Below are 13,894 nucleotides of genomic sequence, written 5' to 3'. Positions count from 1 at the left end.
TTCCAGCTCCTCCCACCCTTCCTTCCCACCTTGGTATCCACACACTTGTCCTCTCTGTCTGCGTCTCTATTTCTGCCCTGCAAGCAAGAGCATCTGTGACATTTTTCTAGATTCCACTTAGAAGCATTAGTTAATACATATTTGTTTTTCTCTTTCTGGCTTACTTCACTCTGTATGATACTCTCTAGGTCCACATGAGCCACATTTTAATAACGCATTTCTTCCAGAAATGGGAGACGCCCAAAGTTCATGTTGATCTACAAGTTACAGCACCCCTGTGTTAACGATGAGCAATGTTGCGCTCCCCATCGCCCTGACAGCATCTCGTGGCTTGTCCTACGGGATGCTTCAGGGTGTATTCGCAGTTGGCATGTGTGTGCAGTTTATGGGCTTAGAAAAAGCAAGATAATGATTCTTTTCCCCCAGAGGATGCATTTCGTTCATCACAAATAGGAACCGCGTCCATTATCAGATAAGCAAGCTAGGTGCTCCCTTGAACACGACCCTCTAATAACCATATAAAATCTACTAAAAATTACATGGCTTGCGCCCTTTTATAAGCTTTGTTCTAAAAGATGACAAAATACAGGGTGTTCATTCCAACAGGATGAAAAGGCAACAAGATGAAAGGAAGGAAAAAACCTTCTGTTAACTCATGGCCTGCGGGGTGGAGAAAACGGTGAGGGGAGGGTGAAGACAGGAGGAGGGAGTCGAGCGAAGAGGAAACGGTGGTGGGGTGGAGAGGGGGCAGTGGGGACTGTTGGGGGGCTGGGCGTCAGGATGTGACCCCTGGACAACCTCCTGCTCTCCTGCAAGGAGGAGGAGCTAATGATGCATTCTCACCTCGTACAAACTATCCTTCACAGTGCTTTCAAAACTGGGCCTGGGACGTCCCTGCTGGTACAGTGGGTAAGAGTCCGCCTTACAGGGGACTCGGGTTTGATCCCAGGGGCCAGGCCAGGTCTCTGATTCCAACCGCCAGAGATGGTTCCAACTTGGAAGTGATGCCTCTTGGCCTCTGTCAGTACCCTCCATGGGCTTGTGTGTCGAGTTTTTAAATTTTACTTTACTTGGGGAGGATCCCACATGCCAAGGACCAACTCAGCCCAGGTGCCACAACTATCGAGGCCTGAGCGCCTAGAGTCCTTGCTCTGCTACAAGGGAATCCACTGCAATGAGAAGCCCGCTCACTGCAACTGGAGAGTAGCCCCGGCTCGCCACAACTAGAGAAAAGCCAGGGCACAGCAATGAAGACCCGGGGCAGTCAGAAAGAAAGAAATAAAGTTTAAAAAGCTTATTTAAAAAAAGAACCTGAGGTAAATAACTTCAGTCGTGTCCAACTCTGCGGCCCCATGGACTATAGCCTGCCAGGCTCCTCGGTCCATGGGATTCTTCAGGCAAGAATACTGGAGTAGGTTGCCATGCCTTCCTCCAGTGGAGTGTTTCAGACCCAGGGTTTGAATCTGTGTCTCTTATGTCTCCTGCATTGGCAGGTGGGTCCTTTTCCACTAGTGCCAGTCACAGGACACAGTTTGTGGGGTGACTGTAAGCTAACATGCTGGCTTTTCTCAAGGGAGCAGCCTCTCTGGAGGTGATTTTAATCGTTCCCACGCGGCCAGAGCCAGGTGTGCCAACAACACACAATATTTTAATTCACCAGTTCGGTGTTTCTGGTCCTGTCATTCTGGTCCTGGCTGGATGATTTGCCAGCCAGACTGTGAAAAGACCTAATTTGAAGCCTGACATCACATCTGCTCTTTATGAGCAGAGGGCCCTGGTTTTAGTTTCTGGGTTCTGCTAACTGCCAGTTGAGCGGCTTTCAAACTGGAATTGTTTTAAACGGGTAATACATTCACATGATTAGAGAGCAGAAACGAGGGGCACAGGGAAGCATCTTCCTCCTACTCCATGCCCAGTCTGCTGAGTTCTCCTTTGCTTCCTCATCCTTCCAGACAGTTCTGAATTCTACAGAGGCTGTTATGAGTGCGTGCGTGACTCACATCCATTTTTCTCTCCTCTTTCTCTGCCCCCTAAAATCGGGGATGTGCTAGACACAGATTCTGTGCCTCGTCTTTCACTTAGCGATATATTTTGGTGATCTTTTCATATGAGTATTTTTAAAGTTTCTTTAAAATTTTTTTTTAGTTTTTCATAATATGGATGTAGCATAATTTAACTAGTTATGCCATCAATATACATTTAAGTTATTATTATAATTTTTTTTTTTGCTGTCCCATGACAAGTAGGAGACACAAGGGATGCAGGTTTGATCCCTGGGTTGGGAAGATCCCCTGGAGAAGAGAATGGCAACCTACTCCAGTATTCCTGCCTGGGAAACCCCACGGACAGAGGAGTCTGGTGGGCTACAGCCCATGGCGTCAAAAGCAGTCCAATAGGACTGAGCACGCATGCACATACATATTCAACATGCCCCATTATATGTTAACATAACAATATTTTTTTAATGGGAAATAATTATATTTTCTAGAACATAAATTTTTGGTGAGACAAGTGGTACTGTCACACCTGGCTGGACCTCTCTCCACTGTGCAGCTTCACGGAAGCATCTGGTTTCACCCATCAGTCCCTGCTTTCACGCTGCTGTGACAGCAATCCCGTGTCATGCTCTGCACTTGGCAGAGACCCCCTGAGAGGGCATCAGGACCCCCAGAGTCCCCAGGGCACTCTGAGAGCCTCGGCTCCCTCTGTCACTAACTGGAGAGACCACCTTAACACTGCGCAGGGCTCAGCGTTCACCCCCCCCACCCCCACCCCCGGGGCTGCACGCACCTTCTGGAGCCCTTTCTTGGGGGCGTTCCCCCAGGAGCTGCAGGAAGAGGGGCTCTCCTGCGAAGCCGTGTTGTTCCACACGCCCCCATCCTCGTCCTCCCACTGACTAGCGCTGAGGTTCGCGTCGTCCCCGCCGCTGCCCCAGCCTTCTTGCATAGATTTTGAAGCTAGAAAGAGAGGGAGCAGGAGTGTGTATCAGTCACCATTCCCAAAGCAGACAGGGGCGCCCTGTGACACCATTGAGGGGAGGCAGGACAGAGGGGTGTACAGCACCTACCTCTTACTCCTCTGTCCTCCCTTACACCTAAGAATTTCATTTTTCCTACTGGACATGTAATGTACATGTACATGTGTGTCTGTTTTTGTCTTCAAACTCCAGCTATTTGTAATCTGTGCTGTTCCAATGCCCTTAACCCATGAGAGATCACTTTTAAAAAACATTTATTTGGCTGTGCTGGGTCTTAGTTGTGGCACGTGGGATCTTCCATCTAGGTTGGCGACATGCAGAATCTTTACTTGCGGCGTGAGGGGTCTAGTTCCCTGACCAGGAATGAAACCTGGGCCCCCCGCATTGGGAGCGTGGAGTCTTAGCCACTGGACCACCAGGGAAGTCCCTAGAGGTCATTTTGAAACATGGACATTCTAACGATAAATCCTGGGGGCTACCGAAGGTGGCTGTCGCTGAGTGACATGAGATGCTGGTAAAAGGCAGAGTCCTGAAAACGATCATGGTCCTCCAAGGCATGTGGTACGTCACGTGGTACGTCACGTGGACCAGTGCTCCCCCAGTGTGACCAGACCTGAGCCGCCTGAGGGTCCTGAAAAGTTCGGCAGGCCTGTGGTCGGGCTTAGCGGCCTGCAGTCTTGACAAGCTCCGAGGAGATGCTCCCAGAACAACAGGAGGGACACAGCCAAGGGCTCAGGCAGAGGCAAGCGGAATACTGAATTTCGATTTCAGGATATTATTTTTTTCTCCTTTCTTAAAATACAAAATAATCTTTGGTATAAAAGTCACCCCAAACTCTCCTTCCTGGGGAATCTGAAGAAGGCCAAAGATCAAGTGACACTACAGTTAGCTACAGTCTGTAAGACGATGAAGACCCGAGGCTTACAAGGTGGCCAGGCGTGTAATTAGGCCTCTGAGGACAAATGATACAGATAGGTGGCCTCGACACCTGAATCTACACACCCCGGAGTTTCCTATCCTTCGGGCTTCTAACAAGAAGTGACAGGAATGGGATACACAATCCGGCGGAATGGCCGGCATGCACAGCACGCTACCCAGTGCTGACAAAGCAGCAAAACACCAAAACAATAAAGTTGCATTTTAAAGATCTTAATAGTGTCCAAAAAAAAAAAAAAGCGCTTTTGCACCCGTGTGAACAATTAATGTTACACTGGATTTATATCAGTCAACTTACATTCATACTATTGTCGTAAGTATCATATTGTAAAGCAGCCACACATTACAGAATTCCACTTGGTGAACATGATCTGGACAACAGTATGGATGCACATTTTATGTATACTTATACTTTCTAAGAATGGGAGGAAAACACAGCATGTTGTTTTTTCTTTTTAAAAAAAGAAAAGAAAGAGAGAAAGCATAAATGTGGAGTATCCAACGCTGAATTTTGTTTGCTAGGCAGCAAAAGCAAGGCAAGTGTCAAACTGTGGAGTAATATATTTTTCAAAAGCCAATCTCAAAAAGAAAAACGACCTGCCTTATCCACCTGCTCAGTGAAAGAGTAGGTTTAAATCGTCTGAATGACAGGTAGGAGAATTCTGCTGAAGAAGCCTGGAGGCTACTAACCATCATTTTTTTTTCCTTCTTTTTCTTTTAAAAGGAGAACATGGACTTCTCCCAAAAGCTCCTTTTTGTTCATTTATCAGACAGGGCAAATATTTCTTTATAGTCTAAGTTTAACATTAGTCTTAAAATGTGGTGGCTCAGACGGTAAAGAATCCGCCAGTGATGCGAGAAGACCTGGGTTCAATCCCTTGGTCAGGAAGATCCCCTGGAGAAAGGAATGGCAACCCACTCCAGTATTCTTGCCTGGAGAATCCCATGGTCAGAGGATCCTAGCAGACTACAGTTCATGGGGTCGCAAAGAGTCGGACACGATTGAGCAACTTTCACTTAAAATGTAAATAAAATCAGGAAGTGTCCTAAAACACTAATTCTTTAAGCTAAATGAGAAGTATGCCCCTAAATAGAGTACGTGGGCCCACTTCCAAACAGCCGACCCAGGGCGGGCAAGACGCTGGGCTCACCTGGTTTGCACAGGGCTGGGGCGGCAGCGGGGGCGCTGGCCCTCCCGAACGTCAGCGCCGGCTCGGTGGGCTGGTCCCCCCATCCGCTGCCGCTGGTGGGTGGCTTGCCCCACGCTGCTGTGCCATTATCAACCAGGGTGGACGGGGATGATGACTCCCCCCAAGAGTTTTCAGCCTTCGAATGAACGTTAGGCATTTCTCCCCAGCCCGACGAAACTGAAGAGGGCACGGGGGAGAGGGAAGACAACAAAAGTGAAACAGAGAGAGAGAGAAAGTAAGAATGGTGATTTCAAGTTCAAAATCATCTTGAGATTATCTTTAGGATGGCTTTTAGGAGAAGGTGAAAAGGAGACAATGTTAGATCTAATCAGATTTTTCGTTTTTTTTTTTTTTTTTTTAAAGTTCAGTCTTCTCACTCCTGTCCCCTACTCCCTTAAAGCTGAAAGTCTGTTATATTAAAAGCTATTCAATTCACACCATCTGCAACAAGACAGAGTTTTAAAAACTAGTTTAGAACTAAAGTTTAAGGAGTAGCTCTTTTGCTTCTGGTGTTATATGTAACAACCTAAAAGAAATTTCACATTAATCTCTTATAAAAAATTTACAAGTTGCAACATTTTTCTCACTTATCTTTTGACCAACCATCAAAGACACAGGCCTGGGCAAACAAAGAAGATAGAAGAGGAAACGTGTATAGATAAAGTAACAATAGAGCACCCAGATGGTTCTTAAGTACCAGCAGTGCATTTGGAAAGGAGTTGAGATATTGGTGTTAAAAGATGGGAACCGAATGCAGGAATTACGAAGGGTGGTTCCAACTAACTGAATGCAAGCATATCTCAGAATTCTTCTTTCATTCCTGCACCTCATCCAGTTGCCATAGCATCCTGAACCGGGACTTGTACCAGAAATTAGGACGCAATTAAACTAGGTGAGGTTTCCTAGTGAATCCGGAAGGCTCTAGCGTTACTATCTATGGGGCACAGACGAGGTTAAGGGACTAGGCCACAGGAAGGATCTCCGCACCTTCTTTACACTTCAGTAAAACAAACATTTCCCGTGTCATATGCAAACTTCATTTTTCCAAATCAACCCAAATGCTGATCTTTGTGCCTTTGCTGGTAGGCTCACATGATAACTCTTGAAAAGTCACGCTGAAAGCTCACATCAGCTGTAATTTTCATATAGACAGAGCTTCTCACAGGCAGAACTGTGAATGCTTTAAATACTAACTGAAGAATAGAAACCACAAATAAGCCAATCACAAAATTTAAATTATTTGGTTAAAACATGGATATTACCATCTCGGTTATGAAGTAAATTAATTTTCTGACTAAAAATAGCATGGAATCAGCTCCCTTGATGCTTTACTCTGATAAAATACAACAGTAATGATTAATGACAAAACTACCTACCACCTATGAATCATTAAAACTACAACTGTATAATGAGCAAAACATTATGTGAATTATTACCAATGTCAGGGAAAGTGTTAATCGCTCAGTCGTGTTCAGCTCTTTGCTACCCCATGGACTGTAACCAGTCAGGCTCCTCTGTCCACGAAATTCTCCAGGCAAGAATACTGGAGTGGGTTGCCATTCCCTGCTCCAGGGGATCTTCCTGACCCAGGGATCGAACTCGGGTCTCCCATACTTCAGGCAGGTTCTTCACCGACTGAGCCATCTGGCTAAAGGTACTATCAGGGAAGTTAGCCCTAATCACTATTGTTGGCAAAAGCTAACTCTAATATTACCTGTAATTACACAGAAAACAATAATGCATATTGGGAGAAGCAGTTCTACAAATCGAAGGAACAAAATTAGGAAAATTAACATAGAAGACAAAAATTAAGGAAGTTTTGGGAAGCTGAAATAATTCAGGTGTTACTAAAAGTCAATCAGCTGCAAAGATAGTGATTTACTGTCAGCAATTAAATAACAAAATCAACTGAAAAAGGCAGGCACACAGGGACTTCCCTGGTGGCCTGATGGTTAGGACTCCACTCTGCCAATGCACGGGGCACTGGTTTGACCCCTGGTCAAGGAACTAAGACCCCACATGCCCCACAGTGTGACCAAAAAGGGTATAAAGGAGAGAGAGAGGAAAAAAAGGCAGATACACAGCATTTCTCTAGATTACTGTGTTTCAGCTCCAGACTGGGTTTGAACTAGATCCAAACAATCCAGTGTAAATCCTACACTGCATTTTGTAAATTAGTATCAGTTTTCCTCAGGCTCATCAGAAAACTAACTAGTATTAATATAATAAGAATGGGACGAAATGATTGTCCTGTAGCATTTACTTTTACAAAACTGGACACACACACAAAAACCTATGTAATCAAGAAACCTTATTTTGCAAGACAGAGATCAATATCCTTAAGCAGTGATGATCAACAACTGAAAAGCAACTTAAAACCCAAACTCTGAGGTTGGTGAACATTTTGTAAAACTAGTGAAGGTCAAGAGTGATGCTGCAGAATCTGTAAAAGACCTGCTCTGTAGCAGAAACCTCATCAGACATTCATCGGGTATGCACTTTGTTTGGAGGGGGAATCCCAGTTGATCTGCGACAAGCAGGCAAGTGTTCAAGCCAGGAACTGAGCCACAGCCTAGCAGATGCTGTCACTGTTGCTTCCATCTCTGATCCCAGCAGCCTGGGTACCACAAGCCCCGACCGGAAGGGCCAGGGGCTGTATGTGTGAAAATGAATGGAGAGGACCCAAAGGAAGCAGCACCTTGTCACTGTTATGAAGGGAACCGAGGGAGGTGTGACTGCTCCTTCTGCAGCACAAAGAACAGCTGGTCCCCTAGACCGGGACAGGGACAGGCTCAGATCATCTGTGGCTCCTGAGAGGGATGGACTCTGCTCTCACTGCAGAATAGCGCTCGGTTCAGGACAGACAGGTATCACAGGTGATGTGGGGCAAGGACAATGCCTCAATGCAGCTACACCGTGTCGTGGCAGAATATGAGACTAATGTCATCAGTGAAAAATTACCGAGTAACCCCATCATCCCCAGTGATACAGTATGTGCGCACCGTCTCTGCGCAGGGCTCAGCTGTTGTTCAATCGCTAAGTTGTGTCCAACTCTTTGTGACCCCGTGGACTGTAGCCTGCCAGGCTTCTCTGTCTATGGGATTTCCCAGGCAAGAACACTAGAGTGGGTTGCCATTTCCTTTTCCAGTAGGGCTCAGTACATGCAAGTAATTCCTCTAACTTTTTGTCTGTCTCTGTCCAAGTGGTTGAAATAAAATTCACAGCTGCTTTCACACTATCATGACAACTATAGACATCACACATGTGCATAATGCCTGGAGGACGAAAAACAAGCAAGAACTCAGAAACAGTCACCGTGGTGGATGGGGCATGTTTGCCTTCTTTTATGTTTAGTGAGACTGTGTGCAATTTGTTAAAAAAATATATTATCTATAAATATTTTTCACATACAAGAAAATAATTTTGGCTCTTCCAACCAAACAGAAATGCCTTTATCCAGGGTGAATCTCATATTCCTTGTCTACTAAAAACCATTAAGAGGAGATTCTGAGGGTAACATATGCAAGAGGAAAAAGAAAAATCAAAATGCACGTGATGTTGTCCCTGTCTCTGTGGGGTGTCATGGATGTCGTATGTTCAACAAGTGGCAGCAGGCAGGTATGTATGTCACATCTGAGACCCCCACCACCTCCCACCACGTGTGCCCTCAGCAAGCCACTTAATTGCCGGTTTCCTCTGTTATACGAGGCTCCGGCAGCCATCAGGACCACATGAGATGAGCATAAGATGTGCCGCATGTGGTCGCCCGGTGCTGCCAGGCCACGCTTGTCGCCAGGGCCCAGGCACCAGGCACATGTCAGCAGGAGCTTTCTGAGAGACACGGAGCAGGGGGTGAGGGAGCTCTGACCACGACCCAAGGAGAAGTCATGGGGATGAGGACTTCCAGAAGAAAGACTTGGGTGGGTGTGACGTGACAGCTGTGTTTCTTAATAATAATTTATTAACTTTTGGCTGTGCTGGGTCCTCACTGTTCTGTGGGCTTTTCTCTAGTTGTGGCAAGAAGGGGCTACTCTTGTCATTGCAGTGGCTTCTCATGTTGCAGAGACGGACCCTAGGGCATAGGCTCAATAGTTGTGGCCCGTGGGCTTAGCTGCTACACGGCATGTGGGACCTTCCCAGATCAGGGATCGATCAGGGATCAATCTTGTCTCCTACACTGGCAGGTGGCTTCTTTACCACCAAGCCACTAGGAAAGGCCAGAACCCTACCATCTTAGACAGAATCTCTCCTCCCGACCTTGGCCCTCTGCTCATCGTCCTTCTCCCACAGCTGTCCCTGCTGCCCCATCTCTGGCTGAGACTCAGGCTTCTGCATTCAACCTCTGCTGTCCTCTCCACGGACACGTGCCTCCCGTGTGCTCCCCGAGAAGGCAGTGCACCTCGCCATAACCTGCCCACCTGCCCGAGCTCTGAACCCTCCTTGCTCCTGCATCCAGTTTCCCAGTCTGGCTGTGGTCTCCATCTGCGCCCCTGGCCACTATTCCTCCTCCTACCATGCCAAACACGGCTGAGCTCAGCTCTTCTCCTCCAGCTGTGCTTCCCACTAATCCACTCTTCATCTTACAGCTGACATGATTCTCTAATTAAGCCTGATGGTTCAATCTGCTTCATCTTCTCAGTGGCTTCCCAGACCTCTGGATACACCCCTTCACGGGGCCTAAAAGAACGTGCCTGCTCTTGCCGTGGTCTCCTTTCTCTGCAAGGCCTTCCTGCCAACCCCACCACGCACCCCCAGCACCAACTACTCTGAAGTTCTTTCTGTTCCTCAAAGATGCTACCTTCCCTCCTTGCCTCCAGGTCTTCTGTGCTAGTGCCTCTATCTGAGCCACTCCTCTGCTAGTTCTCTAGTTACAAAGGCCAGCTGGACTGAATTCTCTCTCCCACGGTTGCACGTGTATTTTGTGTCACAGTTCACGCTCCCTGAGGGCAGGCTCTGGTCTGTAACAGCTTCTCGCGTCTTTTACTGCAGTATCTAGGGGAGTGCCTTGCGCAGGGCAGGGACTCAACACACAGATTTTCATCTAATTTTAGCATTTTTCTTTCCACTGAAATCAGAACATGATTTCTACTGTATAATGCCACATAAAACCGTTTCAACCAAAAACGGTTTTATTTCATTGTTAACCACATCAGAAACACCTGTGGAGCTTTAAAACCGGCCAGTGGGCAGGCTTCCCATCTGGAGCAACACCCCTGCATCTGAGGTGTCTCTGAGACTGGTATCTCCTAGCTCCCTAAGCTCCTGGATAATTCTAACGAAAGCCCTCTGGGGTTGAAAACCACTGGTTTATCTCATAAATAAAGACTTTGTAATAAGTAAACAGAGGCTAACACAGTGGCCTCCAATCTTTCTAAAGAGGGTATATTTCTTCTTTCCTCTCCTTTCTCTTCAAAGTGGGTAATATTTCCCCCCCCCCCCGGGACTGAAAGCTATCAGAAAATCCTATTTTATTTTTTTCTCTTGGATTGAAAGCTATCAAAAATCCTACTTTGTTTTTTTCTTTTTTCTTTCTCTTAGATCGAAAGCTATCAGAAAATCCTACTCTATTTTTTTCTCTATAGTATTATCTCTTCGGATAATATTCAAATACGATCCTGTGAGGTGAAGGACACGGAAATCAATTTAATGTCATCTGCTACAGAAACGCTAGTTGAGTGTGAGTGCAGATGTAACCAGAGTTTTTCTCTGCCCTCTGAGGGCACACGTAGCGCCGTACCTGGGCCGAGCAGCGGCGATCGGCTCAGCTGGGCGCCGGCCTGGTGCGCCGGGGGCGCCTCGGCCGCGCTTGCGCTGTCGCTCGTGGTGGTGGCGGCGGCGGCGCCGGCCGGGGCGCTGCTCTGGATGCCTGGGTTGTTTCTGTCCCACATGTTTACAGTTTTATTGTTGTAGTTGCTCGGGTCGCCCCAAGCTGAGGTACCGTCATCGATTTCCATTTTGCGGCGGATGGATGGCGGGGAAGGCTCCTCCCAGCCCGTGGCCTCGCTGCTGTCCTTCGGTTTGACGGGCACCGGCCCCCCGATCCACCCTGTTCCTGTCTGTTTCACGGAAGCCGCTCCTCCCCAGTTACTCGAGCTGCTGTCTGGGGGTTTGCTCGCCCAGTTCTGTTGGGGGCCGGGCTTCAGAGACTCTCCCCAGCTTGTCCCTGGATTCACCTTCGCGTTTGTGCCATTGCCCCAGCCGCCGGTCCCCGACCTCGGAGCCTCGCTCCAACCAGACCCTGATCGACTACCGTCAGCATCCCAGCCCGAGGCGTTCTTCTTCCCCTCCCCCAGGTGTCCGAGGACCGAGGGCGAATCTGCCCAGTCTCCCCCGCCTGCGCTCCAGGCTGGGTTCGGCTTGTGTCCGTCTCCCCAGTTCTGAGATCTGGGTTTCTGAGGCTCAGCCCAGGTGGCGGACTTGTCCTCCTGATTTACGGTCCCGCTCCAAGCGTGGCCACTCTTGGCAGCAGCAGCATTATTAACAGCAGTAGAGCTTATCGCCTCCCCCCAAACCCCGGGGCCGTTTGGCGCTTTGTGGCTGCTGTCTCCCCAGCCGGCGTGCGCTGGCGCAGCAGCAGGCGGTGAGCTGACCCACCCCGATACTGAAGAGGTATTTGTACTATTCACGCTGGACCCATCGTTCTTCCCCCCTGAGTGTGAAGGCTGAGTAGCTGCACACCCCCAGGCCTCTGTCCCATTGTCGTTCTTGCGCTCGGACCTGGGGGACTCTTCAAATTCCCAGGCAGTGTTTTGCTTCACTGGAGTCTGTCCCCAACCAGTGTTGGACAGAACTCGTGGGTCAAGGTCGCTCCTTGGCAACTGGAGGTGCCCTTGCTCGAGAATCCCTTTGTCTCGCCGTCGGCCTTCTGCTCCATCCCGCCCAGTGCTTCCTTCGTTGTGGCTGCCAGAACCCTCGCTGCTGCCTTCACTGGCCGACGTTCCAGAGGACGCAGCTTTGGCCCAAGAGTTCACGTGCTCGCTACCAGGCTGCGCTGCAGGATTCTGGCCGCCGGCGCTAGGACTGTCCCACCCTGTTGATCCTTTCCCGTTGATGTCGCTACTGGAATGCTGGTTGGGGGGCTTCCCCCAGTCCCCGTTCACCCCGTTGGAGGTGCTCCGGCTGGGGTGGCCCCAAGCTCCCGAGTGGAGGTTGCCCACGCCGCTGCTGCCCCCGCCCCGCCCCCAGGCGAGGATGCCAGGACCGGCGGGAGGTCCTGAGTCCCACGCGTTGTTCCCTCCGTTCCCCTCCTTCTGCACAGCGCTGCTGGAGCCGTTCTGCTTAGCACTTAATGCTGAGTTCACAGTGTCGCCATTCCCCTGACTGAACCCGGAACCGCTGTTTCCTGTGGCCGGGTTACCTGGGGACAGTCCCCACACAGAACTGCCGACTCCTTCGCCGCCACCCCCACCGACTTGAGAAACTGACGATCCGTTAGCACCAGGAAGGCCTTGCAGGTGGGGCGGGATGATGGCCCCCATGCCGACAGCCATGCCCCAGTTCGGCAGTCCGTTCGTCTGCACTGCGTTGAGAGGGTTGGGGGAAGGGTTCAGGGGGTTAGTGTTATTTGGTCCATCAGTGTTAAGGTTCTGAGGTTGTACGCTGAAAGACACATTCTGAGAAGTGGACGTTTGTGGTTCTGTGCTCTCTTGCGGCAGCAAGTTTCCCCAAGCACCTAAAGTGCCCGCTGGGTTCCCGTTCTGGGTGCCCATGCTCTGACCTATGGCACTGACCGGACTGCAAATACTGGAAGGGTTGCCTGTCGCCACAGTTCCTTCGTGTCCGAGTACAGGCCAGGCAGCTGGGTTGGCGTTGGGATTAAGGTTAAGATTAATGCCAGCGCTGGAGTTGGAGGCACCCCAGCAGTTCTGACTCCTCCCATCTCCGATCATGTTGTCCATTTTCCCATCCCCGCCGCCCAGGGAACAGTGAGCCAGGCCCGAGCCGGCGCCCGTGGCTACGCCCCACACTCTGGCGGCGCCTCCGTTACCGGTCGCTCCCCCGGCCCCAAGGGCACTCTGAGCGGACGGGTTCTGGACCAGCGCGCCGTTGGAGCCATTATTGCCGCTCGTCTTCTTGGCCTGTCCAGTGAAGCTGCCCTGGGCGCTCCCTGTAGCCATGCTACTGTTCTCTGAGCCACAGTTGGAGGCAGAGTCAGTGTCGGTGGTACATTCTGAGGCGGATTCCGTCTCTGCTCCCGTGAGGGAAGGCCAGGCCCCCGCGTCCGTCCTGTCGCTTACTGCCTTCTCCCAGCTGCAGCCGGCTTCGCTCCGGTAAGGGGGCTGCTGTCCCCAGTGGGAACTCTCATAATGCTCCGCTGGGCCGCTGTGACCGAGATCTGAAAAAGAGGAAACAAGTTCAAAGTTAGCTTCTCCTCCCGCTTGTCAATCAACTGCTCAAACTAGTCTTGGGGGCATGCTCTTTCTTCTGAGTTTTCAATTCTGAATGACAGATGCTAAAAATGACTTCAAGAAAAAAGTTATTTGTTTTCTAAGTGCGTGCTAAGTGGCTTAAGTCATGTTGGACTCTTTGTGACCCCATGGACCATTCCATAGCCCACCAGGCTCCTCTGTCCATGGGATTCTCCAGGCAAGAATACTGGAGTGGGTAGCCTTTCCCTTCTCCAGGGGATCTTCCCAACCCAGGGATCAAACCCAGGTCTCCCACATTGCAGGCGGATTCTTTATCAGCTGAGCCACTAGGGAAACCCATTTGAAGTATGCATCACTCAAAAATAAAGTAATAGAAAAAAACTAATGTATTTACATAAAACCTCAATTAAAAATCCTTGACA

General features: G+C 49.4%; 1 protein-coding gene across 6 annotated transcripts in view; it reads right to left on the bottom strand.

Annotated features, from left to right (window-relative positions):
* Positions 1-13,894, bottom strand: part of TNRC6C (trinucleotide repeat containing adaptor 6C) — a 74,791-nt gene that overhangs the window by 28,614 nt on the left and 32,283 nt on the right. For 5 of the 6 annotated variants that reach the window (XM_043462117.1, XM_043462137.1, XM_043462106.1 and 2 more), the window contains exons 4-6: positions 10,841-13,438; positions 5,065-5,280; positions 2,791-2,957 (exon numbers count right to left, since the gene is read on the bottom strand). In XM_043462117.1, coding sequence (XP_043318052.1) covers positions 2,791-2,957; positions 5,065-5,280; positions 10,841-13,220 — 2,763 coding nt within the window. In that variant the 5' untranslated portion in view covers positions 13,221-13,438. The remainder of the gene's footprint in view (positions 1-2,790; positions 2,958-5,064; positions 5,281-10,840; positions 13,439-13,894) is intronic. The other variant, XM_043462154.1, reaches the window with a different exon arrangement.

The sequence above is a fragment of the Cervus canadensis genome, chromosome 1 (genome assembly GCF_019320065.1).
Source record: "Cervus canadensis isolate Bull #8, Minnesota chromosome 1, ASM1932006v1, whole genome shotgun sequence".
NCBI classification, from domain to species: domain Eukaryota; kingdom Metazoa; phylum Chordata; class Mammalia; order Artiodactyla; family Cervidae; genus Cervus; species Cervus canadensis.
Note: the sequence above shows the minus strand (reverse complement) of the source record. Positions and strands in the feature narration are given on the sequence as shown.